Source organism: Rattus norvegicus, chromosome 18, assembly GCF_021556685.1.
Source record: "Rattus norvegicus strain SHRSP/BbbUtx chromosome 18, alternate assembly SHRSP_T2T, whole genome shotgun sequence".
Taxonomy (NCBI): Eukaryota; Metazoa; Chordata; class Mammalia; order Rodentia; family Muridae; genus Rattus; species Rattus norvegicus.
Window position 1 is genome coordinate 56,035,138 of NC_141551.1, and position 27,584 is coordinate 56,062,721.

Sequence of the window (27,584 nt, forward strand, 5' to 3'; positions counted from 1 at the left end):
GCGCCGGGCGTTGGCTCCTCCCTCACCAAGATGGCGTCCTTGCTGCAGTCGGAGCGGGTTCTCTATCTCGTCCAAGGAGAAAAGAAGGTTCGGGCCCCGCTCTCACAGCTCTACTTCTGCCGCTACTGCAGTGAGCTTCGATCGCTGGAATGTGTGTCACACGAGGTAACTGGGCCGTCCTGCGGTGACTGCGCGCCGGGGTGGGGGTGCTCATCCCAGTCACTGCGGCTGGCAGGAAGTTCCGCCGGGAGAGGCGGGGAAATTGTGTGTCTAGCTTGCTGACTGGTCAAATGCCCCATCATTCAGCTGGGTTTGCGATTTCATTTGCTTGTGAATAGTCACTTGGAAAAGGGGGCGGCCCCGGGTGGGGCTGAGCAGATCTCTTGTTCTGGAGCTGCCTGTAGCTGCACGATTTGCCCTGGACCCTGCATTCTTCTGTGGGGCTTGCGAGTGGAGGGCTGAGAGATAGGTCGGAAGTGCCTAGCTCGAGTCACTGAAAGGCAAAAGAAACTGTCTTCTTACCATTAGCGGAAGGAGCGGGCAGCCATTCTTGGTCGTGGCCCTCCCTTTTGGGAAGTTCTGACCCTCCTTTAACCAGAACCGGAACCCTGTCCAAACAGCTTGCCCAGTTTCCTGAGCCAGGCCAAGGACCGAAACAAGAAGACTGATAGGTTGACTTGAGGGGCAACCGCATAGAGTAGTCTGTGGTAAAAGAAGCTCAGAGTTCTAGTCACAGGCCCAGACGGTCATTGGAATAGGATTGTTCAGCTTAAAGATAAAAAAGGCACCCAATAAAGTCCCAAACCTTCTGCAGCTTTTGATGGACGTTGTCTGTCTACTATGCTGCTGGGATGAAAAATAAGTAAAGCATAAACACTACTGTTGGAAATCTCACAGTCCGTTGAAAGCTCATACTAGTATATTCAACTGTGTGGCAGGGCCTTTATGTAATTTTTCCATCTAATGAAGATGGAGACTTGGATTTGGGAGGCTTGGTGAAGGTTTTGGATAAGGTGAGGGTTGTTGAGGCAAGGTCTCATGTAGCTCAGGCTAGCCTCAAGCTTACTGTGTAGTCAGTGCTGGCCTTTAACTTCTGATTCTCTTGCCTTCACCTCCCAAATGCCGAAGTTAGAAATGTATACTACCACATCCAGCTGTCGAAGGTGCATGGTGTTGCAAGAAGGGGGGGGAAAGCTGTATTGTGGTGACTCAGGCCTATAATCCTAACATTTGGGAGGCTAAGGCAAGAGAAGTATTTTGAGTTCAAGGCGAGCATGAACTGCATGGTAATTTATAGGACTGTCTAGGCTATAGTGAGATATGCCATCTCGACTCTCTGGGCTCACACCCCACCCCCAAAAGTACAGGTTGGTTTGATTACAGAGTCATTTAGAGATGGGAAGGAAGACCAGGATCAGAGAATTAAGATCCCTGGGGTTATTTTATTGGAGATATTTTCCAAAATATTAAGAATGGTTAAACCAAAGAATATAAGAAATACAGTCCTATTTATACATACTTACATATTAGTATCATATATGTGATTTTTCTTAGATTTCTGCATTAGTGCTTTGTGTGATAGCTAGAATTCTGTAATTATCAAATAAAATCTGCTCATTACTTAAAATACTTTCTTACAAAGTATATTTTAAGAGTGGACCTAATATATATGTAAGACTGTGTTTTGAGTTACATACAGTAAATAAGATACTTGTGTTATTCAATTTATTTTTCTAAAATCTCTAATTTGGAATCTGAAGAGCTGGCCCAGCAGGTACAGGCTCTTGCTGCCAAGCCTGCCAATGCGAGTTGGGTCCAAGGACCTCAATGGTGGGAGCAGAGAACCAACCAAGTCCTGTGAGGTGTCCTCAGCATCCACACATGAGCTGTGGCACCTGCAGACCTCCTCCCCCACCACATATGTGCAAAATGCATGGAAAATAAGCAAATAGAAATCTCTCATTTGGGGGTTGAAGTGATAGCACAATCTGTAAAACGTTTACAGACAGGAAGACATGAGTTCAGTCCCCAGGATCCAGAACACACATGCTTACAAGCTAGGCACAGTGGCCTATAGGCCATCCAACCTAATCTACTTGGTAAGTTCCAGGCAAAGGGGGGCAGGGGGCAGTGCTTGCGGTTACAGCACCTGAGATTTCCCTCTGACTGTCCCATAAGTGTCTGTACACATGCCACACATATACTAATTAAGAAGCAGGCCTCTAATTGGCTGGCTATATCTGTGGAAATTTTAATAATTCTCAGTAAATATATTACATTGCTGATGAGGAAACTTAATGTCTTTAAGGGCTACCTTTTTTTTTTTAGATGTCATGCATGAGTATTTTGCCTGTACGTGTAGCTGTGCTCTGTGTGCATGCCTACTGCCCATGCAGGTCAGAAGAGGGCACACAGTGATCTACTACATGGGTGCTGAGAATCTAACCCCAGTCCTCTGTAAGAGCAGCCCTTAGTCACAAACCATCTTCCCGTACACAACTCAAGCCAAACGAGATGGGAGACTTGATCACAGCTTCATATTTTCGTTTTTAATCGGTTCATTTGGAAGCTTGAAGTGTCACATAGACAAGTCTTGACACAGCTGACACATAAACCTTGATGATAGGGAACAGAAAATACAGAAAGGGAAAAAAATGGGATTACAAGGAAAACAAACAGCAGACAGGTAATTGCTAAACTGTAAACACTAGAGGTGTTGTCCCCCCACCCCACCTCCCCATCAGTGACTTCTTACCTTTCGGTGAGGTATAGCATATCTTAGTAACGAGCTTCATTCATTTCTTATTTTCTTATAGGTGGACTCTCATTATTGTCCCAGCTGCTTAGAAAACATGCCATCAGCTGAAGCCAAATTAAAAAAGAATAGGTAAGAACAGGACAGATTTTTCTGTTTGCCATTTGTTGTTGGTTCTAAGGATACTGAGGATACGGGTCTTATTTCACGGACCAGACTGACCTCAAATTCTGATTTCTCCCAGCTCAAGTGCTGGGTTACACCACCGTTGTTTTTAAAATAGGGTAAGGAAATATACAGCATTGAGCAGTTCTTTTGTGTGTGTTTGGGCATCATCATTGCCTAAGATAGCTTTGATCTTATTTTCTAATATAATGTCTGTATTAGAAGACTTCTAGATTAAGAGTTATTTTGAAATCAGTGCAGTCCACTCCCCTTCTGTTAAGAAACAGTATTCTATTAGTCATGTCACCGTAGGCTTCTTGTGATTGGACCTGGTTCTGAGATTTTTTTTTTCTGGTCTTGACTTTGAAAGTACTGAGGGATCCTGGGGCAGTATTCATAGAATGCCTTTCAGTATTTGTGTGATATTTTTGTAAGTAGACCAAAGAATGGGTGAGAGTAGGGAGTCAGACACCCCTCTCAAGGTTTATCTGCATTCACTGTTTAGGACTTTCTTCCATAGTCTGCCTCTTTTCTCTACTTAGTCATTACTCATGAATATTCATTTTATATGTTAGGGGTGACAGTGCTTTATTTTGTTGGGTTTCTCCCTTGAGCCACCAGGAACTCTTGTACTTTTCTCCCAAACCCCTCTAGCCTTGTCCCTGTCCCTGGTAAAGAGAGCTTTGCCTTGTTCCATGAATTTGAGCATTTTTCTCACCAGTCCAGTACTGTGATAAAACAGTACTGTAAGGTATGTTAAGTTGAGCTTGTATATTCTTCTGCCTTTAACTAGAATTTGTCATTTCTCAAAGGAATGTGGTTCTTTTCAGTGGAGGACATTAGGAACCATGGCCTGGCCTCGTAGATGTGCTCACTGCTACGGCTGGTGCCAGGTTTGGTGTGGAAATTCTCGTTAAAGCCATATTCCTGTACATCTGTGGAGACGAGTCACTCTTTGTCTTTCCTACTCTAAGGTTACTCCTGAGAATTAGACACTGCACTGTATGCTTTCTATACATTAATCACTTAATATTCATGTGACCCTGTAAAGTAGATGGTATTACTTCCCTTTTGAAGACAATAGACATTGTACAATATTGTACAGATAATATTAGAACAGATAATAGACATTGTATAAGACTGCAGGTGAAATCTTGACACTCTCAGGTTGCGGGAGTTCTGAAAGCACCAGGGCAAATCAGATGTGGTTGCTCAAAACTGTAATCCTATCACTTAGAGCCAGTGACAGAAGAATCTCAAGTTCAAGACCAGTCTGAACTATACAGACTTTGTTTCAAACAACAGCAAAAAACACTGGGGTCCAGGGCTCCTAAAGGAAAATGTTATCTGAGTGCATCTCAGAGGAAAACAGAAAGCCTGCACGCCCTGGAAGCTACCACTTTAAACCACGCCCATCCATGGCGGTGTCTGTTTCAGCTCTCTGGCACAGCGGTCAGGTAGTAATTTTCCAGATCCTTTTCACAGTTGCTTATGTTGTTGATTCTCCGTTTTCTATCATACAATGCTTTTTCCTCTAGCAGCGTAAACTGTGACATTTGTCTTTCTTAAAAACCTCTATTGTTTCTATAGGCATAAAAAGAAACTGCAGTAGTAAACCTCACCTAGAAACTGATTTTTCTCTTTAAAGGAGATAGATTTGAGCTCTAATTTGTCATAAACTTTGGTGGTAATTGTTTTGTTTTGTTCTTAAGTTAATATATAGTACTTCTGAAATGTCATACCCAGAAAAAAAATTTTTTTTCTTGAGAGTCTTTGAATTCTTAGCATTTGGATGACCATAGTCTCCTAACCTATAAATTGTAACCATGTATAGGTTCATGTGACTAGATGCGACTTCTAAAAGTTGACAGTGGTGAAAGGTTTCTGAAAGAATCTAATTTAGAGTCAAACATGCAATAAACAAGGTGTTTGCAGCGGGGCAGTCGCACATTGCACTGCACTGCCTCTCGTGGCCTTGGCTCTGAGCGCAGCCTGCAGACTTGGCATTCCTGGTGCCTCACTGGGTGCTGCCTGACACGTCAGCTCACAGCAGAGACGAGTGTAGCTTACAACTGCAGTTGTTTCAGCACATACACAGTTCTTACCTAGAATACAAACATGTTAGCTTGACCGTTGCAAACACAACATTTTTCTCACACATCATTCCTCAGCATATATTAAATCGTAGGGTTTTTTGCCTGTATTGTATAAGAATGGTTGCTTTTATAGGGTAACTTGTATTGTGGTAAATATTAAAAAATTCAGGGGGCTGGAGAGATGGCTCAGTGGTTTAGAGCACCGACTGCTCTTCCTGAGGTCCTGAGTTCAAATCCCAGCAACCACATGGTGGCTCACAACCATCTGTAATGAGATCTGATGCTGTCTTCTGGTGTGTCTGAAGACAGCTATAGTGTACTCATATACAGTAAATAAAATTAAAAAAAAAAATTCGGAACCTTTTTTCCCATGCTTGGGACATCATATGACTCAACATGGTGCTGGAGCTGAGTCTGTAGAGCATGAGACTCTTAATCTCAGGGTCGTGGGTTCAAGCCCCATGTTGGGTGCCACCTATTGTGGTAAATAATAATAAAAAAAAATTCGGAACCTTTTTTCCCATGCTTGGGACATCATATGACTCAACATGGTGCTGGAGCTGAGTCTGTAGAGCATGAGACTCTTAATCTCAGGGTCGTGGGTTCAAGCCCCATGTTGGGTGCCACCTATTGTGGTAAATAATAATAAAAAAAAAATGCTGGAATAAATCTTTCATTCTGGCAACCGTAGGGCCACATGGCACTGTGGGATGCTTTTATCTCAGCGGCTCCGTGCTGCCCCCAAGTACTCTCAGACCCGGGCAATCCAGCGTGGTTGCCACGCTGGTCCCTTGAGTCAGTTCTGGAACCGGAAGGCCATATGGAACTAACCATAAATTATATCTGGTTAATATCTCCTGGCGGCTCTCTACTAGCTACCCGGTAAAATCAGGGCTCATGAAGTCCAGCATGGGGCTGGCCTATCGTGGCTCCCTGCCATTGACTCTGTCCACACTCCTAGCAACGGCCCCTGGTAGTTAAGGTATAAACTCCCAACTACCGGGCAAAATCATGACTCAATAAACTACCTCAACAATCAGATTTATATGTTAAATTCTCAATCCACAATACAACCAATTGATAAAGATATAAACCACCCACCTATATAAGATAAATTGACCTATAGAAACCATCCCTTAAGAAATATTCATAACAACCTGTATCTGTGTAGAGATGCATGGTGAGGATTGTTTACATCTGCCCCTATGTTGCCTCTCCCTTTCCTTCTAAAACTTTGTTCCCATCTCCCTTCTCATCCAAAGACAGACCTCGTTTTATCTTGTGTCTCGTTTTAACTTCACCTGCATAATAACATCAACCTACAAGCTTGAGTTGCTTACTTAAACATTTATTATTTTAATTATTAAACAGGGTTGGGGGAAAGTAAACAAAAACCAAGTATAAGAAAACCTGCTACTTTGCAGGCTAAAGTTGGAAATTTAATATATACACCAAAAAAACTAAAACCAACTCTGAAAAGCGTTGAAGACTCTCCATCCTGCATTATCAGCCATTTAGCAAAGTTTTATTTTATTATGCAAAAACAAACAAGCACTTATTAGTCTACAAATTTGCTTTTATCTTTAATTGACCAAGTCAGCAGGGTCTCAAGGAAGGAGTGAGGATTCAAAAGAAAAAGACAGCTAGACAACATTATAACATGACTCCAGCCAGTGCTGTGGCTGTAGTGGGTTTGTTTCTCTCCAGCCTACTTTTATACCATTTTAAGTTCATGCAAAGAATAAGGTCAATTCTAGGTCAAGGAACAAGCAAGGTAATAAAGTCCAGGGATCCAGGGACTTATCAAGATGATCAAGGTCTTGAGCCCACTTCCTTATTACTTACGTGTCCTGGCCCAGTGTCAGATTCTTGCCAAATTCCTAGAAGGCAGGCACCGAAATCTCTACACTTAATAAATGGTAAAATTATATAAATTGTTTTTAAATTTTTCTTGATCTGTTAGCAGTGAATGTTTTATTTGTTTACTTGTTTCACAATAATATATACTAGGGATTATGTAAAAATTTCTCCAGTGAAAGTGCTCAAAAGTAGACAAAAGTTTAAGAGATCTTGAACTAAACCCTTGTGTAGCGCGTAGTAGGTGCTTGATAAGTACTGGCTGAATGAGTGGCTGTTTGTCCTGTCACAGATGTGCCAACTGCTTTGACTGTCCTGGATGCATGCACACCCTCTCCACCCGAGCTACAAGCATCTCCACACAGCTTCCAGACGACCCAGCCAAAACCACTATGAAGAAAGCCTATTACCTGGCCTGTGGATTTTGTCGATGGACATCTAGAGATGTGGGCATGGCAGACAAATCTGTAGGTGAGTGAGGTGTCTGTCAGTGTTGTAATTGAGCTCTGCAGTCTGTTGGGCAGTAGAACCTCAGTTCAGAACCGATGTCTTTAAGTCTTCTGTGTACTTAGATGCCGTGTACTCAGTGTGATGGTGTCGTTGCTGTTGTTTTGGTTTGGTTCTTTTGTTTTTGTTTTTAACTTTTTTTTTTTTTTTTATTTATCATATATGAGTACACTGTAGCTGTCTTCAGACACACCAGAAGAGGGCATCAGATCTCATTACAGATGGTTGTGAGCCACCATGTGGTTGCTGGGATTTGAACTCAGGACCTCTGGAAGAGCAGTCAGGTGCTCTTAACCACTGAGCCATCTCTCCAGCCCTGTTTTTAACTTTTTTAATGATTTGTTTTTATTTCACGTGAATTGATGTTTGCCTGAATGTTTGTCTGTGTGAGGATGTCACATCCTTTGGAGTTACAGACAGCTGTGAGCTGCCATGTGGGTGCTAGGAATTGAACCTGGGTCCTCTTGGAAGAGCAGCCAGTGCTCTTACTGCTAAACCATCTCTCCAGCCCCTCGTTATAGTTTTACATCTCAGATAGAGTAATAGTATTTCATTTTCTTAGAATTGGTAAAGTAGATTTTATGAATCTAATACTTTTCTAGAACCAAACTTAATACCATTTATTTAAAAAATATAGGGGTTGGGGATTTAGCTCAGTGGTAGAGCGCTTGCCTAGCAAGCGCAAGGCCCTAGGTTCAGTCCCCAGCTCCGAAAAAAAGAAGAAGAAAAAGAAAAAAATATATATATATTTCTTGGACTAGAGATGTAGCTCAGTCGGTAGAGTGCTACCTAGCATTTATGAAGCCCTGGGTCCAGTTCCCAGCACGGCACGGCCCAGGCATGGTAGCTTACACCTGTAAGCCCAGCACTTCAGAGGTAGAGGGAGGGCGTCATTCCTGCCGTCCTGGAACTCAAAGCCATCCTGGGCTGTGCGAAACTCTGCCTCAAATTTTTCTTTCTTTTAAATCTGAAATTTAAACATCATGGACAAAATTAAAAGTGGTAAACTTTGAAAACCCGGACTCAGAAATAATACACTAAAGATGACTAACCAAAACTAAAGAAACTTTATCAACTTTCAAGAGACTCAGAAGGAACAGCAAAGGAGCTGAACAGTGGGACTCGACTGGGCATAAAAATGACCTTAAAGGACACAGGGAGAGTGGGTGGGGAGGGCTAAGGAGAGGAGGTGCTGGGAGGAGGGGCGACTGGGGTCCAGATGTGAGGTGAATGAACACATAAATTAGTGGGGAAAACAACCAAAAACCGTTCATCTTAACTACGGATAATAAAAATGCAAGTGAAAGCCATATCTGTTCCACAAATTTTTTTTTTTTTTTTTTTTTTTGGTTCTTTTTTTCGGAGCTGGGGACCGAACCCAGGGCCTTGCGCTTCCTAGGCAAGCGCTCTACCACTGAGCTAAATCCCCAACCCCCACAAGTATTTTTAAATCTGATTTATATCATGTTAGCCAGACAGGTTAATTCTCATCTCCCTAATAAATTAATTTATTTTTACTTTTTGTTTGTTGTGTGTTCATGACTCTTTGGATGCCAGAGGACAACTCTCAAAAGTCGGTGCTCCCCACCGTGTGGTTCTGGGGCTCTGACCGGGCCCTCCTGCCAACCTTATGCATTTACTCTTTGAGCCGGGCCTCACTCTGTCTGAAGAGGTTTATGTCCTTCTGACACTGGAGTTGGTGCTGAAAACCAACCCTGGGTGCTCCAGAAGAGTAGCCAGTGCTCTTAACTATTGAGCCGTCTCTCTAGCTCCAGCCACTTATTTATATTTATATTTATATTTATATTTATATTTATATTTATATTTATATTTATATTTATATGTTATCCATATGGGTAGTTGGCCTACACACAACACATAGATGCAGTGCCCATGGAGGCCAAAAGAGGCTGGAACTAGAGTTACAGACAGTTGTAAGCCTCTACATGGGTGCTGGGAATTGAGCCCAGATTCTCTGCAAGAGCAACAGTGTTCTCAACTGCTGAGCCATTGCTCTTTTAGTCTTTAGCTCTTTTGTTTTGTTTTTATGACAGTTTCACTCTGTACCAAACTGGTCTTAAAGAAATGGTGATTCTTGGCTTGGCACCAGGCCCTGTGTGTTACATTGTGGATTCCAGTTCAGTGTTTTTATGGGATTTCTGAGTGTGCAGATGAATGGATCTCTGATTGGTGCATCTTTTCTTGGGCTGTTTCCCTTCTGTTTGTTTTGTCCAATTCTGATGTGTTACTTATACTTTTTTTTTTTATAAAAAATTTCTTTAAAGTAATGGTGACTTTTGTGTTCAGCCTGCAGTGTTTTAGCATGAGTCGCCACATCTGACTAGTTTGTATTTTCTTTATTTGTCACACATACAGCATCTTTAGCAAAGTGCCCACAGAGCTTTTGTTTTGTTTTGGGGTTTTTTTGGTGTTTGTTTGTTTGTTTGTTTGTTTTGTTTTGTTTTTTCCAGAGAGACTTTTAAAAAAAGTCGTCTTGCCTCCACTTCTTTAAGTACTGGAATTACAGACACACACTATACTACCATGCCTGGTTCCTCTTGCCCACTTAGTGCTCTGTACATTTTTCTTTAATGCTCAGGAGTTTGACGTTTGTGCGGGTTTTGAGTTTAAGGGATTTTGTTCTGAATGTGCAGATCCAATTGGTATAGCACCACTCATTTAGAATTTGTATTGTTCTACAGATAAGAGCAGGATTTCTAGATCTACCTGCTTCCTGAGTTGGATTCCTGGCTCTGCCCCTTACTGTCCATGTAACTTTAGACCTGTAAGCAGGTCTAAGCTTTCTCCCTTCTGGATTTCTCCTCCTCTATAAAGTGGGAACAGTTGGAGAACCTTACCTCAGAATATATTGTGAAAACAGAAAAAAACATGCTGTGTTTCAGGTGCCCGGAACAGACACTGCATCCATTGCTGGTGCTGTTGATGACCCTCCCCATATCTAGAGAATAAAGTTATGCTGGGCTTGTGGCCTACCTAGGCCTATAATCCTAGCAACTTAGGAAGCTGAGACAGGAGGATTACTAAATCTACCCTTGCGTGGGACAGAGAGCAAGGCCAGTGCTGGCAACATCACAGGATTGTATCTTAGTCGTTTAGAAAGAGGATTGGTGAGATGGCTCAGTGGGTCAGAGCTCTTACTGCATAAACCTGACTCCCTGAGTTGTGTAAAGGGCTTACTCATGGTGGGCAAAGCCCTAGGTTCCATCCCTAGTACTAGAAAGAAAAGGGCTTGCGGGAAGCTCCTCCAAGCATGCTAGTCCATAAGATTTCTGGTGTTCTTTCTTGTAAATTCTGTGCTTTCATGTTTTTACTTAATGGCAACATTTGATGAAAATAAAAAAGGTAAAATTACTGTTTAATGTTTATTTTCTAGCTAGTGGTGGTTGGCAAGAACCAGAAAATCCTCATGCACAACGGGTAAGTACATGAACATAGGCCTCAGAGGATGAAATAGGAAAGGCGGTGGGTGTGGCCCATGCTGAGAACTGCCTGTGTTTGTGCCCGAATGTCAGTTACTCACAAGAGAGGCACTAAGTCAGTGGCAATTCTTCTCTGTTACATAATTCCTGGAAAACACTTGTAGTTCTGTGTTCTAGTTATATTTCAAAAAAAGGAATGAAGTGGCTTCTGTTCTTTTCTTCATACAACCAACAATGACTAAAAGTTTTATTTGTTAGAATACTAAAATATTCTGGAAATATGAGCATCAGACCTCTCAGCCCTAAAGACACTGCTAACTTTGAAGGTACCCTAGGCCGGTATGGCTGTCTGTAGAAGCAGGATGGAGAATGTGTGGGCTTGCAGTATGTGCTTGCACTTGTCCTTCTAAACCTCTGCCTTAGAGCAGTGAAAACTCATGAGCTGCTCCCAACATGTCACTGTATTGTCAAACCGAAACCTCAGTGACTACGGACAGTATCCAGGGCAAGAGGGTAGAGAAATGGTTTTCTCACGAGCATTAGTGGGTAACATAGGTGTGTAGGTTGATAAAGGTTTCTTGAACTCTTTGCTGTGTGTACTCCTAGATGCTCACCTACAGAAAAGCATGCGTGTGTACTTGTACATATACTGGGAGGCGAGGGGCGGGACTCCAGGTAAAGCAGAAAAGTACCTATTGCAAGTAATGTGAGGGAGGAATTGTGCCTTATCAACACTTGTTGGGAACTGCAACTGTTGAAGTCAATGTGTGAGCACGATGCTGCTGTCTGGAGGTGAGACACAGTCAGGAAAGAACTCAAGCAGGGGAATAGCCTGTAGGTGGAGGAAAGTGAGGGTAGAGAGTGTCTGGTGTACAGTGTAGTATCAACAAATGCAGAACAGTATTTGAGGGTTGACCTTGTAGGCCAAGACGTTTGAGAAGCCTTTAAATGTTTAAAAGCAAGAAGATGCCAGCATCACACTAATGTTTTTTAAACAACTGCATGGGCTGGAGAAATGGCTCTGTGGCTGAGAGGACTGGCTGCTCTTCCAAAGGACCTGGGTCTAATCCCAGGACCTATACCTACATAGCAGCTTCAGCTCCAGGGTGTCTTAGCTCAGCATCTCTCACTGTGATAAGGGTCATAGCCAAAAGCAGCTTGAGGAGGAGAGGGTTTATTTCATCTTAAAACTCTATCACTAGGGAAGTCAAGATGGGAACTAAAGGAACTAAAGCAGAGACCGTACAGGAACACTGTTTACTGGCCTGTTCTGTGGCTTGCTCACTTTGCTCTCTAATATACCCAATGCCCACCTGCTCAGGAGTGGCACTGCCCACAGTTGGCTAGGCCTTACCACATCAATCATTAGTCAAAAAAATGCCCTACTGTGTTGCCTACAGTCAGTCTGATGGAGACAATTCCTCAGTTGACTTTTCTTTTCCAGGATAACTCAAGTTGACAATAAAAAATCCCAACAGGACATACAGGATCCACCACCCTCTTCTGGCCACTTAGGCACTGCACATGTGTGGTCCATGATAGACTTGTGGTCAAAACACCCATGGACCCATAACAACTCTCCTTGTAAAAAAAGATGCTGCCGTAAGAAAGGATTAAATACCTTTTAGAACATTTGTTCTATGCAATGAGGCCTAGCCTTTGAAAAGAACAGGTAGATGTGTTAATAATAATAGAAAGACCAGATGATGTGTAGGAAGTCCATTATACTTGGAATGAAAAGTATCTACAGGGGCGTCTTCATATACTGTGTTCCCAAAGCATGTCAGGACATAAGTGGTAATAGCTGGTACCTAATTAAAGGAAAGCCTACCATCAGCACAAAGAATGCAGCAGAATTACACATTATTCTTTATGTTGTATGTTTGAATGATTATAATTAACACTGCTTCATGATGAAGAAAATTAATCAAAAAGTAACAGAGGCAGATGGACCTCTGCATTTGCGGCCAGTCGGGGCTGCCTGGTGAGACACTGATTGAAAAGTGAGGGAGGGAGGTTAGCAGAGTCTGGTGTCACATCCAGGAGAGATGAGGTGTGGAGCACAGCGCCCTGAAGCATTCCGACTCCTGTAGCCCGGGCATCCTGTGGCTGGAACTAAAGAGTTCGTTTCCATTCTGAAAACACTAATGAGAAAAAAATTCTCTTTACAGAAAAGGAGCAAACTTTCCCACTTTATAGCTTTTCATGTTGCTTTATTCATTTTATTTCTAGTCAGTGCAGTTGATCGACTTTGCTAGTCTTTTTGAGAAACAAATGCAGTCTTTGATTTCTTGTAGATGAACAAATTGATTGAATATTACCAGCAGCTTGCTCAGAAGGAAAAGGTTGAACGAGATCGCAAGAAACTGGCACGGCGAAGAAATTACATGCCTTTGGCTTTTTCGGTGAGAATTTGGCACAGAAAGACATTTTTTAGTAAGGCATCAGAACAGTGGCCATGTCAGAAAATGTCCTGTGCCCTCAACAGAAGAACTTGGTATCAAAAACCATTCCTCCAGTACAGATGTGTAAGCCTGCAGCTGTGCTTTGTGTGCCATTAATTCTATTTAAATTCCTTGTGTTTTCATAGAGCATCTATCTTTCTTCCTCCATTGCTCCATTTCAGCTTATTCCTCCCAGAAATTACTGCTTTATTTTCTAAGCTATACAAACTGTTTACTGCTTTTGCTTATTACAGAAAGATTGTATAGAGGGCGGTTAAACGGTAGATTTTATTTTGCCTTCTTTTGTAATGTTCCTGTCACACTGGGGTTTCCCAGTTCTAGCCTTTCATTTGTTTTTATTTTGACCCCTTGCCATCCTACTTTTTTTGAGATGGAAAGCACTGACACATGTGTAGTATTTGTTGTGGCGCTGGCACTGCTTGGGGAAGCACTCTTCCACAGGCTTCCCCCAGGCCCTGCACAGTGTGGCCGTGTGATTAAATAAGGGACGATAGGCACAAGTGGAACTGTTGGTAGAAATTATTTGTGGGTGTCAATTTCCGCTAGTTTATAGACAGAAGTAGCAGTTGGGATTCCGAGGTTTTCTTGTTGTTTCCTAAGTCTCATTTGTTGTTTTCTTTGTACTCGCTTGAGCCCTAACATGTTGACATTGAATAAGTAACATGTATTGAATGTCAGTGACATAATGTCATCTTATTTCATCTCAACAGTCCTGTGAGGCTGGTAGTACTGCCCCATTGTACCCTTGAACCGAGATCCAGAAAGGTGAAATGACTCACCATACTGTATCTACTGGACAGCTAGCTAAGCCATTAGACCCATACTGTGAAGTACATAGATTTGAGTTTAGTTGAGCATGAATGCTTGCAAAGCACCTACACTTACAAAAGAAGGAAGTGAATGTTCCCAAGTAGTCCAGTGGCCTGACCAGTGTCCCCACAGCTACCTATTAGGACAGGACTTGGAACTAAAAGCCCTCTCCCTCCAGCCTTCCCACATACCTGCTGGCTGTGTGCGTTGCTTTTATCTTATGCTTCATTTTGTTTTTTATCTTTGTTGCAACCTGCTGCTATTTGTGGGCTCTACAGCAACACACTATTCATGTAGTGGTAAGTTCTCTTTATGATTCTCGCTAACCCTGAAGAAGTTAGCAGACGATCATTATGTGTCTTAGACACTTCACGTAGTTCTTGCCTGACCCATAGCTAGGATGTACCTGGGCCAGTGTTAAAGCTCAGGAGCAGTGCACTTTGACTTTTAGTGTAGTTCCAGTCTCTGTGCTGCTTATTCTAGGAATATAATAGTAAATGTGGGTTACAAAAAGTAGACTTTAAATAGCTTTTTGCTTTTATTAGTTTTAGTTTTGTTTTAGTTGTCGCTTTTTCCCTCAAGCTTCTCACGCTCTGCTCCCCTAGTTCTTGCTTCCAATAACAGGATGTGTAAACTGGCCTTTCTTTTTTTTTTTTTTTTTTTTTTTTTTTTTTTTTTTTTTGGTTCTTTTTTTCGGAGCTGGGGACCGAACTCAGGGCCTTGCGCTTCCTAGGTAAGCGCTCTACCACTGAGCTAAATCCCCAGCCCCATAAACTGGCCTTTCTAATGGCAGTTTCTGAACTTCGTTTAGGACAAGTACAGCCTTGGGACCAGGCTTCAGCGACCACGAGCTGGTGCATCCATTAGTACACTTGCCGGACTTTCGTAAGTGTGGACATTGAACGACTGAGAAGGAATGTTTAAAAGAATACGTTTTTGTTTTTTAAGCTACCAAATGGAAAATGATTCTTAGACTTAGAAAATACCCAAACTTTTAAGATATTCTCTATGCTGAGCAGTGGTGGCACACGTCTTTAACCCCAGCCCTCAGGAGGCAGAGACAGACAGATCTCTTGAGTTCAAGGCTAGCCTGGTCTGCAGTTTGTTCCAGGACAGTCAGGGGTAGACAGAGAAACCCTGTCTCAAAACAAAAAAAGGATACTCTACTTTAGAGGAATACCTTACACTTCAGTCATTGATAAGGACTTTGGAAATAATCCAGTGGACTCTTGGGAAGTTACTGCCTCTCATTTTTTTAGCCTTAGAGAAGGAGAAGACCAGAAGGAGGTAAAGATTGAGCCAGCTCAGGCCGTCGCTGAAGTGGAGCCTCTGCCTGAAGACTATTACACACGACCAGTGAACCTGACAGAGGGTAATTACATATGTCCTCTGCTCCTGCTCTGTTCTCCAACTGCTTGTGCTGTGCTCCCCTGCATGCCTTAGGCTTGGGGTTCTTAGTAGTAAAAAGAACCTGGTGAAAATAAACATGTGGACTCATTTTAGAAACTATCATATTAGCATATTGCTTTGGGAGCATTCTTCTTTGCCCTCATACAAGTCTGATTTTGAAAATGACTGTAAACTAAGCCTGGTCTCTGCTTTCTTGTTAGTGACCACCCTTCAGCAGCGCCTCTTACAGCCTGACCTGCAGCCTGTCTCAGCCTCGCAGCTTTATCCTCGACACAAGCACCTTCTGATCAAACGGTCCCTGCGCTGTCGGGTAAGCACTCCCCTGCAGAGTTGCCTGTGTACAGGAGAAAAGCAGATAGACATGATTGTATCTGGCCGTTGTAGTAAATACAGAAAGCTCCGAGAACACAACAGATAAAGTGGACATAAGGTTTCAAGCCTGATAACTCTGGAGACCACTACTACTGTTCCTAATTTACAGACATGGAGCCTAGCGTATCTGAAGGTGGAGTGCACCCTCAAATGTAAATCCACAAAGGAATACAAAGCACTTTAGGCTGATCTCAACAGAACACTGATAAACTATCTAAGAACAAGGGAAAAAGTAATCCACAGTTTAATCTCTAGTAATTTACAGAGTATTTAGAGTAAATTGTAAAAACAAACAGAATGGAAGGAGGAAGGGTCTTTTGGATTCCATCCTGTGGTGCTGTGGACATTCTGTGGTGATGCACTCTACCTTGCCTGGTAGCCACTGGTTGTACCTGGCAGCCAAGTTCTTGAAATGTGAAGTTAGCCGACATACTGACTCATAATTCATTTAAATAACCACATGTCTATTATTACCAAGTGATGCCCCTCTGGATTGAAGAGATTTAAATGTATACCTGCCAGCACGGTGTGCACACTTTATGCAGCTCCTGACCCGGACAGCCTAGCCTAGATCCTTACAAAAGAGGAAGGGAGGGAGGAGAAAGGGGAAACAAGGAAAAATGTGTATAGTCAAGTTAAATTAGCAGGATTTTTTTTTTTTTTTTTTTTTTTTTTTTTTTGGTTCTTTTTTTCGGAGCTGGGGACCGAACCCAGGGCCTTGCGCTTCCTAGGTAAGCGCTCTACCACTGAGCTAAATCCCCAGCCCCAGCAGGATTTTTTTTATGTTATAAAGAATTAGTCTGGTTTTAGGGATAATATTTATTTTATCACAAAAAATAACTAAGAATGTAGAATGACCATATAGCAGATGCTATTTTTTATCTTAATTTTTTACTTTTCATCTTAATGACTTTTATTTATTTTTGTTCTCTGTGCATTGGAGTTTTGTCTGCACTTATGTCTGTCTGTGTGAAGGTCAACTTACTTGGAGTTGGGTTACAGACATCTGTGAGCTGCCAAGTGGGTGCTGGGGATTGTGCTGTGGTCCTCTGGAAGAACAGCCAGTGCCCTTAAACCACCTCGCCAGCCCTAGCAGAAGCTCCTTATTAGGCTCAGATGTCGTTCAGTGTGTGAAGGCCCATGCCTTCGAGCATGATGGTGCTTTGATCCCTGGAACTGATGTGGTAGAAAGAGAAAAGTGCCCACATTCGCACTGATTAATTAATTACACAAGTAAAAGACATAGATTGTCCAAATGAATTGAACAAATGCTGCGACTCACTTAGAAACAATACAAGAACTCAGAGAGAGTAAAGGTGCTGATAGAGCTGGACATAGGGTACACGCCTGTAATCACAGCCCTCGGGAATCTGAGGCAGGAGGATGTTCACTTCAAGACCAGCCTGTGCTATATAGCAGTGCCCTGTCTCAAAATGCCAGGGATATAGAGCTCAGTGTTAAAAGTGCTTACCCAGCACACACAAGGTCCTGGGTTCAGTTCTCAGCAGGGGTGAGGAAGGAGCAGTGGAGGTGTATAGACAGTATTTGCTTGCTTGCTTGTTTTTTCAAGACAGGGTCTCACCTGTGGTGGCGTATGCCTTTAATCTCGGCACTCGGGAGGCTGAGGCATGCAGATTTCTGAGTCTAAGCCAGCTTGGTGTACAGAGCTATACTGGGAAACTATACTGTTTATTAATCGTGGCATTATGGAACATTGGGGAAAGAATAGACTATTAAAATTTGCTAGGACAGTTAGGCATGTAGCTCAGATGGTACTGCACTTGCCTGATATGCATGAGTTCAGTTCCCAATACCCTGTACAATCGGGTGTGGACCACATGTCTGTCATTGTAGTGTCAGGAAGCAGAGCAGAATGATCACATGTTCAGGGCCATCCTCAGCTACATAACAGTTTCAAGGTCAGCTCAAGTACAGGAGACCTTATCTCAAAACAAGTTTTAGCTAAATAACTCTTATGGGAAAACTGAAAACTTAAACAGCAAATGGAAGGAGAGTACTTAGAACTATTCATGTATGATTTCTGAGTAAGGAGTTATTTCATAAGCAAGGCAAACAAACAAAAGTAACATTGGGTCTTCCACCACAGTCCACAGTAAAACTTGGGCTCCAACCCACTGAAGTTCTGTAAGTAAATAAGAGGACAGTGGTCTAGAAGAATGGTTCATAAGGTGTCTGGCTAGCAAAGGGCTGAGCAAGGGAAGACACAAAGGAAAGCAGTGCACAGTTCCACCACTCAGTCCAAAGCCTGACAAGTACAAGGTGACCCCATAAAAATAACCAGAGAAGGTAGCATGCAAAATTCTGTGGTTAGTGAGCATGAAAGATCTTGAACGTCCACGGTGATCACAAAAATGTATATTAAGAACTGCTTCAGGCCGCCATCTCCTAGTCCTCGGATAGCACAGGTAAGAAGCTTGGGAGAATCTGTCAGAGTAGTAAGTGGCCTTCTCGTTGGTCCCGTTGGGACATTGTCTTACTGACACATCCTACCTTGGAAAGTGACTCGCATCCACTACTCATTGCTCTGGAAATTACTCTGAAGGTCTCAATTGACTGGTTAAAGTTAGAGAAACCATTACAGTGAAACACTAAAGATGAAGTCGCTGTGTGTCCCAGAATGGAATTACAGGATTGATGTAAGAAAGACAGGACAAGAGAATATATAGATTAATATATTAATATTAGTATTAATATATTAGTATTGTGGAAAAAAAAACCATGAGCTATGTCTGCCTAGATCGGTCCTGCAGAGAGAAGCAGACACACTGTAATGTACTCTCTATGTTAGACACTGCTTTGCACTACTTAAAATATTTTTAACAAGGTTATGTAAGTCATTAGACTCCAATCCCTGCCTCCATTCATACACATCTCCAAAGTTACATCAGTTACTTCTTATGTCCCATTTTAAGCATCTATTAAGTGAGAACATTAACAGCTGTGCACAGTGATGTAATAAAGCCAGTGTGGTGCCTGTCTAAGTTGGGGTGTGCATTGTTCATAGTTTCTAAACACCGCATGCTATGATATTAGTGGTGGTTTAAATGAGTCCTATAATTTTTGGCTATCAGTAGCATAAATTCTGTTCTAGAATTTATAGACTTTGGACAGGACAAAACATAAAATTCCAATAAGTACCTTCTGTGTGCTTGCAATGGTTCTGTGGTTCTTCAGATGTATTCTTGCTACCTTCTGACATGTACTTTTCTTTTTAGAAATGTGAACACAATTTGAGCAAGCCAGAATTTAATCCAACATCTATCAAATTCAAAATCCAGTTGGTTGCTGTGTAAGTATTTTAGGATATTGAGGTTTTATGGGTGTTTTTAAATGGGGATTACCTTTTTAAAAAAAAATCTGAGAAGAAAAGAAAAATCACATAGAACCAGTCTTTTCTTTCTATTGCTATTCTGGTTTTGCATTTACTTGAAAAGCATGAAGTCTCAAGTGTGTCTGTAACACAGAATCAAGGCTGTGTGCTCTGAAGTTATGGAGCATCCTGGAGTCCTAGTTCTGAGGAGTCAGAAGCAGGAATATTGTATCAGTGACATATTGCAAATTTAAAATATCTAAAGACTTTTTAATTAAATTTAAAGCATAGCAAATTGAAGCATACTCCAACATTTATTTTATGTCTTGGTTCTGATAACATCTCGCTGAATGAAATAAAGGTGATTAAAATAGTGTTAACGTGCTGGGGATTGTCAATGGCTGCGTATTAAAGAAGACTTAAGGAGGCACATTGAGAGCCACCAGCCAACGAGATGGCTCAGTGGGTTAAGCACTTCTGGGACAACCTGCGTCTAGTCCCTTGATCTGATACAAAGTTAGAAAGAGAACCTACTCTAAGTTATTCTCTGATGTCCACATATGCACACACAGATACACATAATGATGGTGGTTTCAGTTGTTTGTTTTAATGTAGATGGGCATGGTGATGCATGCCAGTAATCTCAGCACACAGGAAGCAGAGGTGGTGGATCACTGAGGTTGAGGTCACCTGATCTGCATACATAGCAAGTGTCAGGCTAGCCAGAGTTATATGGTGAAACCCTGTCTGAAAAATATTTTTATTTAAAAACAGGATAATGCACATCTGAAACGGGGGGGGGGGGGGGTGTCAAGACTCCTGCGCCCAGTAACATACCTCCAACAAAGCCATATTTCTTAAACCTTCCCAAACACTTCCAGCAACTTCAGACCAAGCATTCAAATACATGAGCCTTTAGGGGTCATTCTCATTCAAACCACCGTTTTTTCTCGAAACAGAATCAAGGTCTATAAATACTGAGCAGGCATTTGAACCTGGGCAACTGTGAATCCAGACAAATATTCAAACAGCCTGTGATTTTTTAAATCCAGGGTAAGAATACTGTAAAGTGCCTGGATTTGGGCCTCGACACTATACCTGCCTACACCCAGCAGCTCCTTTTTTGTAATGATAGTCAGGCCTTTCTCACAAAGTTCAAGTAAACGCCATGGCGAACACTTGTACAATACTTAGAAAATTGCCTGGCACACAAGAAGCACTGTATGCATGGTAGGAGTGTATTCGTTTGCAACCATATAGAATGCTAGCTATTCAGCCAGGATCTTGTAACCAGCTATCTTGTTAAGTGAATTAGTGAGAGGCCCCCAAAATAAATGTATAAGAAAAGCATTTGATACAGAAAACTACAAGCCCTAACCCAGCTCTTATACATACAGGCTGGACTCCTAAAAATTTCAGACAGAACCAATTGTTTGTTTGGTTTTATGAATCTCTTACTGTGGTGATAGTTCATTTTTCTCTTGATCTAGTTAGTATTTTCTTATAGCATTAGTGTATGTGGGGTTCTTTTTTAAGGTGAATAATTATTCGAAGAGACTCCAATGAACAGTTAATACATGTTTGTGTTTGTCTGTAGCAATTATATTCCAGAAGTGAGAATCATGTCGATCCCCAATCTTCGCTACATGAAGGTTAGTACCGTACTTACTGACACCCAGACTTGCTAAGTCAGTGGGTGGCCTGTGCATGTTTGTATGTGGGCGGCAGCTCTGTGGGGAATGGGGTGCTGTAAGAAGGGTGCAGGGCAAGGGCAGTTTAAAATGATCAAGAAATTGAGACTTGGCCAACAGCGTGTTGGATGTGTAAGAAGCAGGTTGCACATTCTGTAACGTTATAAAACTGGGGAAAGAAAGATGACGATAGGCAGCTTTCTCTTGCGGCCAGTGGGAGCTGCTGTTTTGATTCAGGTTTGTGTGCATCTGTCACGGGAGTCTGTGTACTTCTTCAGGACACAGCACTTCTTCCATGGGGTCCTCTCCTGTACTCCCATGAACGAGTGACTGCTCTGCGGCAGCCTCTCTGGCTCTGCACCTTCGTGCTGCTCATGAAAGATTCATGGCATCCCTTTATGTTACCGATCTCCAGAGTAGCAAATTGTCATAGTTTGGAATTCTTAAAAAGGTTTTATAGTCTTAATGTGTCATTTTCCTCCGCCCTTCGTAATACATCTGACTAGTCTATGGCTATGATATCTTATTTCGGGCCTTTTGTTTTCTTCATTCCCTAAGCAACAATCAGAGTGGTATAGGAACTGCAAACTTTAAAACAGTCGGGGGCTGGAGGGATGACTTAGTGGTTCAGAGCACTGACTGCTCTTCCAGAGGTCCTCAGTTCAAATCCCAGCAACCACAGATTGCTCTGTAATGGACCTGATGCCCTTTTCTGGTGTCTGAAGACAGCTCTAGTGCACTTATAGATGCCCTCACTAAGAGGGTATATCACTAACACAAACTGAAAGATCAGCTAACACTCTTATTTTTTTTTTTTTTTTTTTTTTTAGAAAGCATGCATCTTTTTTTTTTTTTAAGATTTATTTATTCATTTATTATATATAAGTACACTGTAGCTGTCTTCAGACACACCAGAAGAGGGCATCGGGTCTCCTTACAGATGGTTGTGAGCCACCATGTGGTTGCTGGGAATTGAACTCAGGACCTCTGGAAGAGCAGTCGGGTGCTCTTAACCACTGAGCCATCTCTCCAGCCCCAGCTAACACTCTTAGGGGAGTCCGATGTTGAGGAGCAGGAAGTGCTGTTGCTCTGGAAAAACGGATGAAACATTTTGTGTGTTTTGTGAGGCATTAAGGTTCACCTAAGAAAGCCATCCTTAGTCAGAGTATGACACCTGAAAGATGCTCTTCTTCTCTAGGAAAGCCAGGTCCTCTTGACTCTTACAAATCCAGTGGAGAACCTCACCCATGTAACTCTGCTGGAGTGCGAAGAGGGGGACCCTGATAACATCAACAGCACTGCTAAGGTAAGGGTGTTTGTCCCCACAGACCCTGACGTCACCTGCAGTGGCTTCACTGGACATGGCCTAAAAGAATCCATTTCTACATGTGATTCACATTGTTTTGATTCTACAACCTAATTTTATCTTGTCCTCAAACACCCAGCCATGACCTATCAAACCTCATTGCTCACACTGGGTTTCAAAGAGAGACCTGTCTGACCTTCCTCTCTTCAGTACAAGTTACCTCACCTGACACTTGTGTTACCACCAGACCATTCTTCCATTAGTTGTTCAACCTGTTGATCATGTGCAACTCTCTGGCGTCAGGATGAATGTTTCCGTTCTTCAGTGTGACCTTCCTCACATGGGTGCACCATGGATACGGAGGCTTCTGTTGGGGAGCTGCCTGCGTGGCTCATTTTTACCCTGTATCCCTTCCTGCCCAGTTTCCCTAGTGTACACACCCTTTCTGCTCAGTTTGACACTCACTGTTGATAACTCATGAGATGTCATCTCCTTTTAGTTAGGAGCAGATGTCTCTTCCACATTCCCACTATTTACCCCTCCACTTACATATAGTACAAGTCACATGGCTAAATAGTAAGATAATTTTGAATTAATTCATGAATAAGTGAATGAAATGCAGCTTTATTTTATATTTTGCCATTTAGAGTTTGATATAATTTTAATTTTACATATTTGTATTTATCTGTATATGTGCACACTGTGTGCTCATAGAGGTTAGAGTCATTTCTCTTACCATGTAAGTCCAGAGGATCTAACTCACATTGTTGGGTGTCATGGCGAGCACCTGAGCCGTCCCACTAGTCAAGTTGATAGAAATCTTAAAAGAACTGTACGTAGTATCGGCTCAGTTACTAGTCATGCCAAGCATTTGTAGAAGGGATGCTTGCAACTCTAGCTATTGCTCAAAGAATAGCACTAGAGAATTTCCCCGTGGAGCCACTTTTTTTCCTTCTGCCTTTTAATTTCACTCATTAGCATCATCTCCAGAAAAAGGTGGCTTGTGTTCTTCTATTTTTTTTAACTAACTTTTTTAAGTAGGTCTAATTGGGCTGAAAACAAAGCTCTGGAATGTGGGTGCAGCCTTGCTCAAGGACAACCTAAGGAAGCTTATTATGCCCAGTGTTGGGACAGTACAGTCCACCACTGCAGGGAAGTCATGGTGCCGAGGCTCAAGTCAGTGGGACCCAGCACATCTTTGAGTCTTAGAACAGGGAGATAGATGAGTGATGTGCTCAGCATGCTTTGTCTTTTTTACCCAGTCCGGACCCCTGTCCTTAGGATAGTGCCACCATGGGCTGGAGAGATGGCTCAGCGGTTAAGAGCACCCGACTACTCTTCCAGAGGTCCTGAGTTCAATTCCCAGCAACCACATGGTGGCTCACAACCATCTGTAAAGAGATCCGATGCCCTCTTCTGGTGTATCTGAAGACAGCTACAGTGTACTTATATATATAATAAATGAATAAATCTTTAAAAAAAAAAAAGGATAGTGCCACCACAGTTAGGGTAGGTCTTCCCACCCTACTTCGCCCAGTCTACAGGATCATTCGCAGTGTTCTGCAGTGTCCATACCCCCCCACGAAGGAAGTCCTCATTGACCTGTCATTCCTCTCTGTGTTCTCATGCCCAAGCTCATCAGCAGTGTTTTAGGACCCTGTAAGGAGTATAACCGTGTCCAGATGCTCACCTCTGTCTAGATGGCGCTGCTGCAGTCCAGCTCTTCTGAAGCTGGCCTCTCTTTTGCTCTTAGGTGGTGGTGCCTCCCAAAGAGCTCATCTTAGCCGGCAAGGATGCAGCAGCAGAGTACGATGAGCTGGCAGAGCCCCAGGACTTCCAGGATGACCCTGAGTAAGTGACCTTCCTATGTCCTCAGACCACAGTCAGCTTATCCAGGAGCCTGTGTCTTTTGACAGTGAGTGCATGAGGCTGCAGGTATCACATGGTGCTAGACTAGAAATGGACAGGTAACCTTTAGGGTGTGCCTTTCTGTGGACTGCCTCCTCCAGCTAGGCCCCTCTGCCTACCAGCTCCATGGCCTTCAGAATAGCACCCCATGCTCAGGACTGAACAATAAAGACATGGCTTGAGAGAGATGTCAGTCAGACCTTAAAAATGCTCACTCGGGTATGTTTTCTTGCCTGGGTTTTAAAGAACAATTTCTTCCCTTTCTATTTATGAAATCATTAGCTGTAAACGGCTGAGGTGATAGCTCAACATTAATTCCTCTGCTCTTCCAGAGTACCCAGGTTCACCTGCCAGCACACAGATGTAGCCCACAACTATCTCCATGTAACTCCTGTTCCAGGGAGTTGAGTGCCCTCTTCTGGTCTCTGGAGGCACTGTGCGTGGTGAGACGAAGACTTACATGCAGGCAAACACCTGTACACATTAAATAATTGTCTTGGGGTTTTTTTAAAGAAAACAAAACACAGGTGGATCTTTTTTAGTTTGAGGCCAGCCTGGTCTATACAGTAAATTCTAGGACATTCAGGGCTGTTTCACAGAGACGCCTGTCTCAAAAGGAAGGCAGGAAGAAAAGAAAAAGAAAGATGATAGGAAAGGAAAAGAGCAGAAGAGCAAGTGTAGCTAGCTCAGCTTTTCCTGCAGAAGCTCCTCCCAGCTAGTCGGCAGGATGGCGGTCTCAGCAGAGGTTCCCATTGTGCCCTGAAGTGACTGGGAGACTGTCAGTCCGACTGACTTCTGGCCTGCCTAATGCTGTGCTTCTCTTTCCCTAGCATTGTAGCTTTCAGAAAAGCCAACAAAGTAGGCATCTTCATCAAAGTCACCCCACAGCGTGAGGAAGGGGACGTGACCGTGTGCTTCAAGATGAAACATGATTTTAAAAACCTGGCTGCCCCCATCCGCCCTATGGAAGAAAGCGACCAGGGCACAGAAGTCATCTGGCTCACTCAGCATGTGGAACTGAGCTTTGGCCCTCTTCTTCCTTAAAACAAAGCTACCTGGTGGGCAGATCCCACCCAGCCATGTCACTACAGCTCTCAACAGTGTGGAAGCTGCTGCTTCATCAGACATGTTTATAAAGATGTACTACTGAATCCTGTGGAGTGGAGGGCAGGCCAGGGTTCAGAGCACAGGGTAACTGCTGTTGACACCAGTAAGCCTGTGTCTCTCTGAGCCCTGCACATTGAGTAACAGCATCGTTCCATCACAGTAAAGGAGTAGCTGTTCCATGGAGGGCATTGTATTTACTCGCTAAGAAACGTGCTGTGCGCCTGTCACAGTTTGACAGAAAGCCTTAGGGTGATAATCCAGAGCAGACCTTGTCTTTGTGCCGCAGCTTTGGTCTCGGTGTTCCAACGGCTTTCTGTATTTCTGTATGCCGTTAAGGATAACCCTGAAATCATAACCCTTCACTGGCCTTGGCCCTGGCTCTCACTTTGCCGATGATTTCCATTTGACAGAGCAGTAGGACTGTCATTGTGTCTCTAACCTAGTGATGGCAGGGCAACCTGTCGCTTTCCTAAGGCACTCTGTCTCTTCCAAAGGAACACAGTATACCTGTCACTTGATTGTCATTTTCCTCATTAGTATATGGGACTTGTAAGTAAGAATTTGAATGGCAAGCAGTTACATGTCATGAAATTCATTTGTTTTAATATTACCACAATACCCAGGGGCTAAGGCTGCCTGCCACAGGGAGACAAACTTTATGAATCTTACTATCTGCCCTCCTCTGTTCTGTTTTTTTGTTTGTTTGTTTGTTTGTTTGTTTGTTTTTCAGATGGGCTCGCTCCGTGTAACTCTCGCTGGCCTGAACTCAACCTGCTAGGACTAAAGATCCTTGCAACATGTCCAGCTCGCTGCCCTGTTCTATAAATCAAGAAATTGCTCTAACGTTGGGGCTTTTAGAAAGAGCTGGGACAGTTTATATGGACACTTTGCTGCATCACTTCTGGAATGCAGAAAACATTTTAAACTAACTTTTAGCATGATCCAAACTAATGTTCTTTCTGCTGAATTGAAGGAAAAATTAACTGTCAATCCCTTAAATTTAAAACTGGACACAAAGAAAAAGAACTTTCCCTTAATGAATATAAGACTTCTTGTGTTGTTGTGTGAAGTAAGACCATTGTGATTGTAAGCCATAGAAGTTCAGCAAGTAGCCAAGATGCCAGCCTGAACCTAGACTTGCTGGTTTTCTCAAATACTGACATTGAGTTGTTTTCTAAAATCAGAGTTGACAGAGTAGACCAGTTGCACTTTTCCTTAAAGTACTCCTAGTACATGGCCAACAGACCTTGGAAGAAAAAGTTCCTGTTTACAAATCCTGCTTTGGTTTTCATTTTAAGTCTCTGGGGGTTTTGTTTTGTATTAAGGAATATACAGTCTGGACTACAGATAGAATAGTCGTTGTTAGTTTCACCTAAGAAGAAAACACTTAGGAAGCTGTTGAAAGACACTTTGTTCTTCGAAGATCTTAAGATCAAGCCAATTTTATGAAACAATATTCCCACAGAGTGAGTATATGTATATATATATATATACATATATATATATATATATATACACACACACACTAGAATATAAGAATAAAACACTGATCTCTAATACTATGGGAACAATAATGTTTGCCTCTTAGAAGCTGGAGCTGAAAGTTGGGTAATTACAAGTTTCAGACTATAGAAAGAGTGGTTTTCTGCAACTCCACAAGGCCTACTATGAAGCCACTATTCAGGGTCTTGGGGGTGGGGGAGGGGCACACATCAAAGTGCAGATAGCCTCAGCTGAGCACATAATGTGGAGACTGGCACAGTTGTCTCTGTCTGTATGCCTTTATGCAGTGACATTGATACTTCTTCCCTAGGAAAACATTGAAGTAATGGGGCTCTTCACTCCTGTGGGATAAACAAAAAACACTTGTGGGTTGGTTTTTTTTTTTGGGGGGGGGTTGGTTTTTTGTTTTTCAAGAAGTCAAGTTAACTTAAAAATATCAGTTCTACACTGTTTCAAGGTAAGTTTAGTGCAAGCTGGTCTTGTTTGTGTTTTTAGGAAAGGTTCGACACCTGCAGGTGGTGAATTAGGAATTGTGGCTGTCACTTTTTGTATTAGATGAGGTGCAGGGTTTCTATTACTAGTCAGTGTGCACCAAGACACAAGACAAGAGTCAGGCGTCCTTAGCACTTGAAACTACAATTTTGGATGCTTACTGCTAAGTTACTTTGGGTTTGTGAGTTGATTCACACTCAAATTTTTCGTTTGTTCCAAATACATGTTACAAGCATACTGCACTAAATACCCTTGCGTCTTTGTAATGAGCATCCTTCTTGGTGGGTGAGAGGCACTCCTTGACTTAAATAACAGGTTACTGTTTTGCCTTATTGCTTAATATAGTGAAATAAAGCAGACAAAGCCCAA

General features: G+C 42.5%; 1 protein-coding gene and 1 long non-coding RNA gene across 5 annotated transcripts; one reads left to right on the forward strand and one right to left on the reverse strand.

Moving 5' to 3' along the window:
- On the forward strand, window positions 1–27,584 carry Dctn4 (dynactin subunit 4). 4 transcript variants are annotated; one of them, NM_053404.3, is given in 14 exon segments: window positions 18–165; window positions 2,817–2,887; window positions 7,166–7,344; window positions 10,775–10,818; window positions 13,118–13,225; window positions 14,374–14,394; window positions 14,907–14,980; window positions 15,355–15,467; window positions 15,706–15,815; window positions 19,114–19,187; window positions 20,806–20,860; window positions 22,098–22,205; window positions 23,959–24,056; window positions 24,944–27,584. In NM_053404.3, coding segments are annotated over 14 exon segments (1,404 nt in total). In that variant the 5' UTR covers window positions 18–30; the 3' UTR covers window positions 25,158–27,584.
- LOC147999820 (uncharacterized) lies at window positions 4,053–8,091 on the reverse strand. The gene is made up of 3 exons (XR_015643029.1): window positions 7,708–8,091; window positions 5,644–7,514; window positions 4,053–5,491 (listed from the first exon to the last, which is right to left on the reverse strand). It is a non-coding gene; the product is annotated as an uncharacterized LOC147999820 (long non-coding RNA).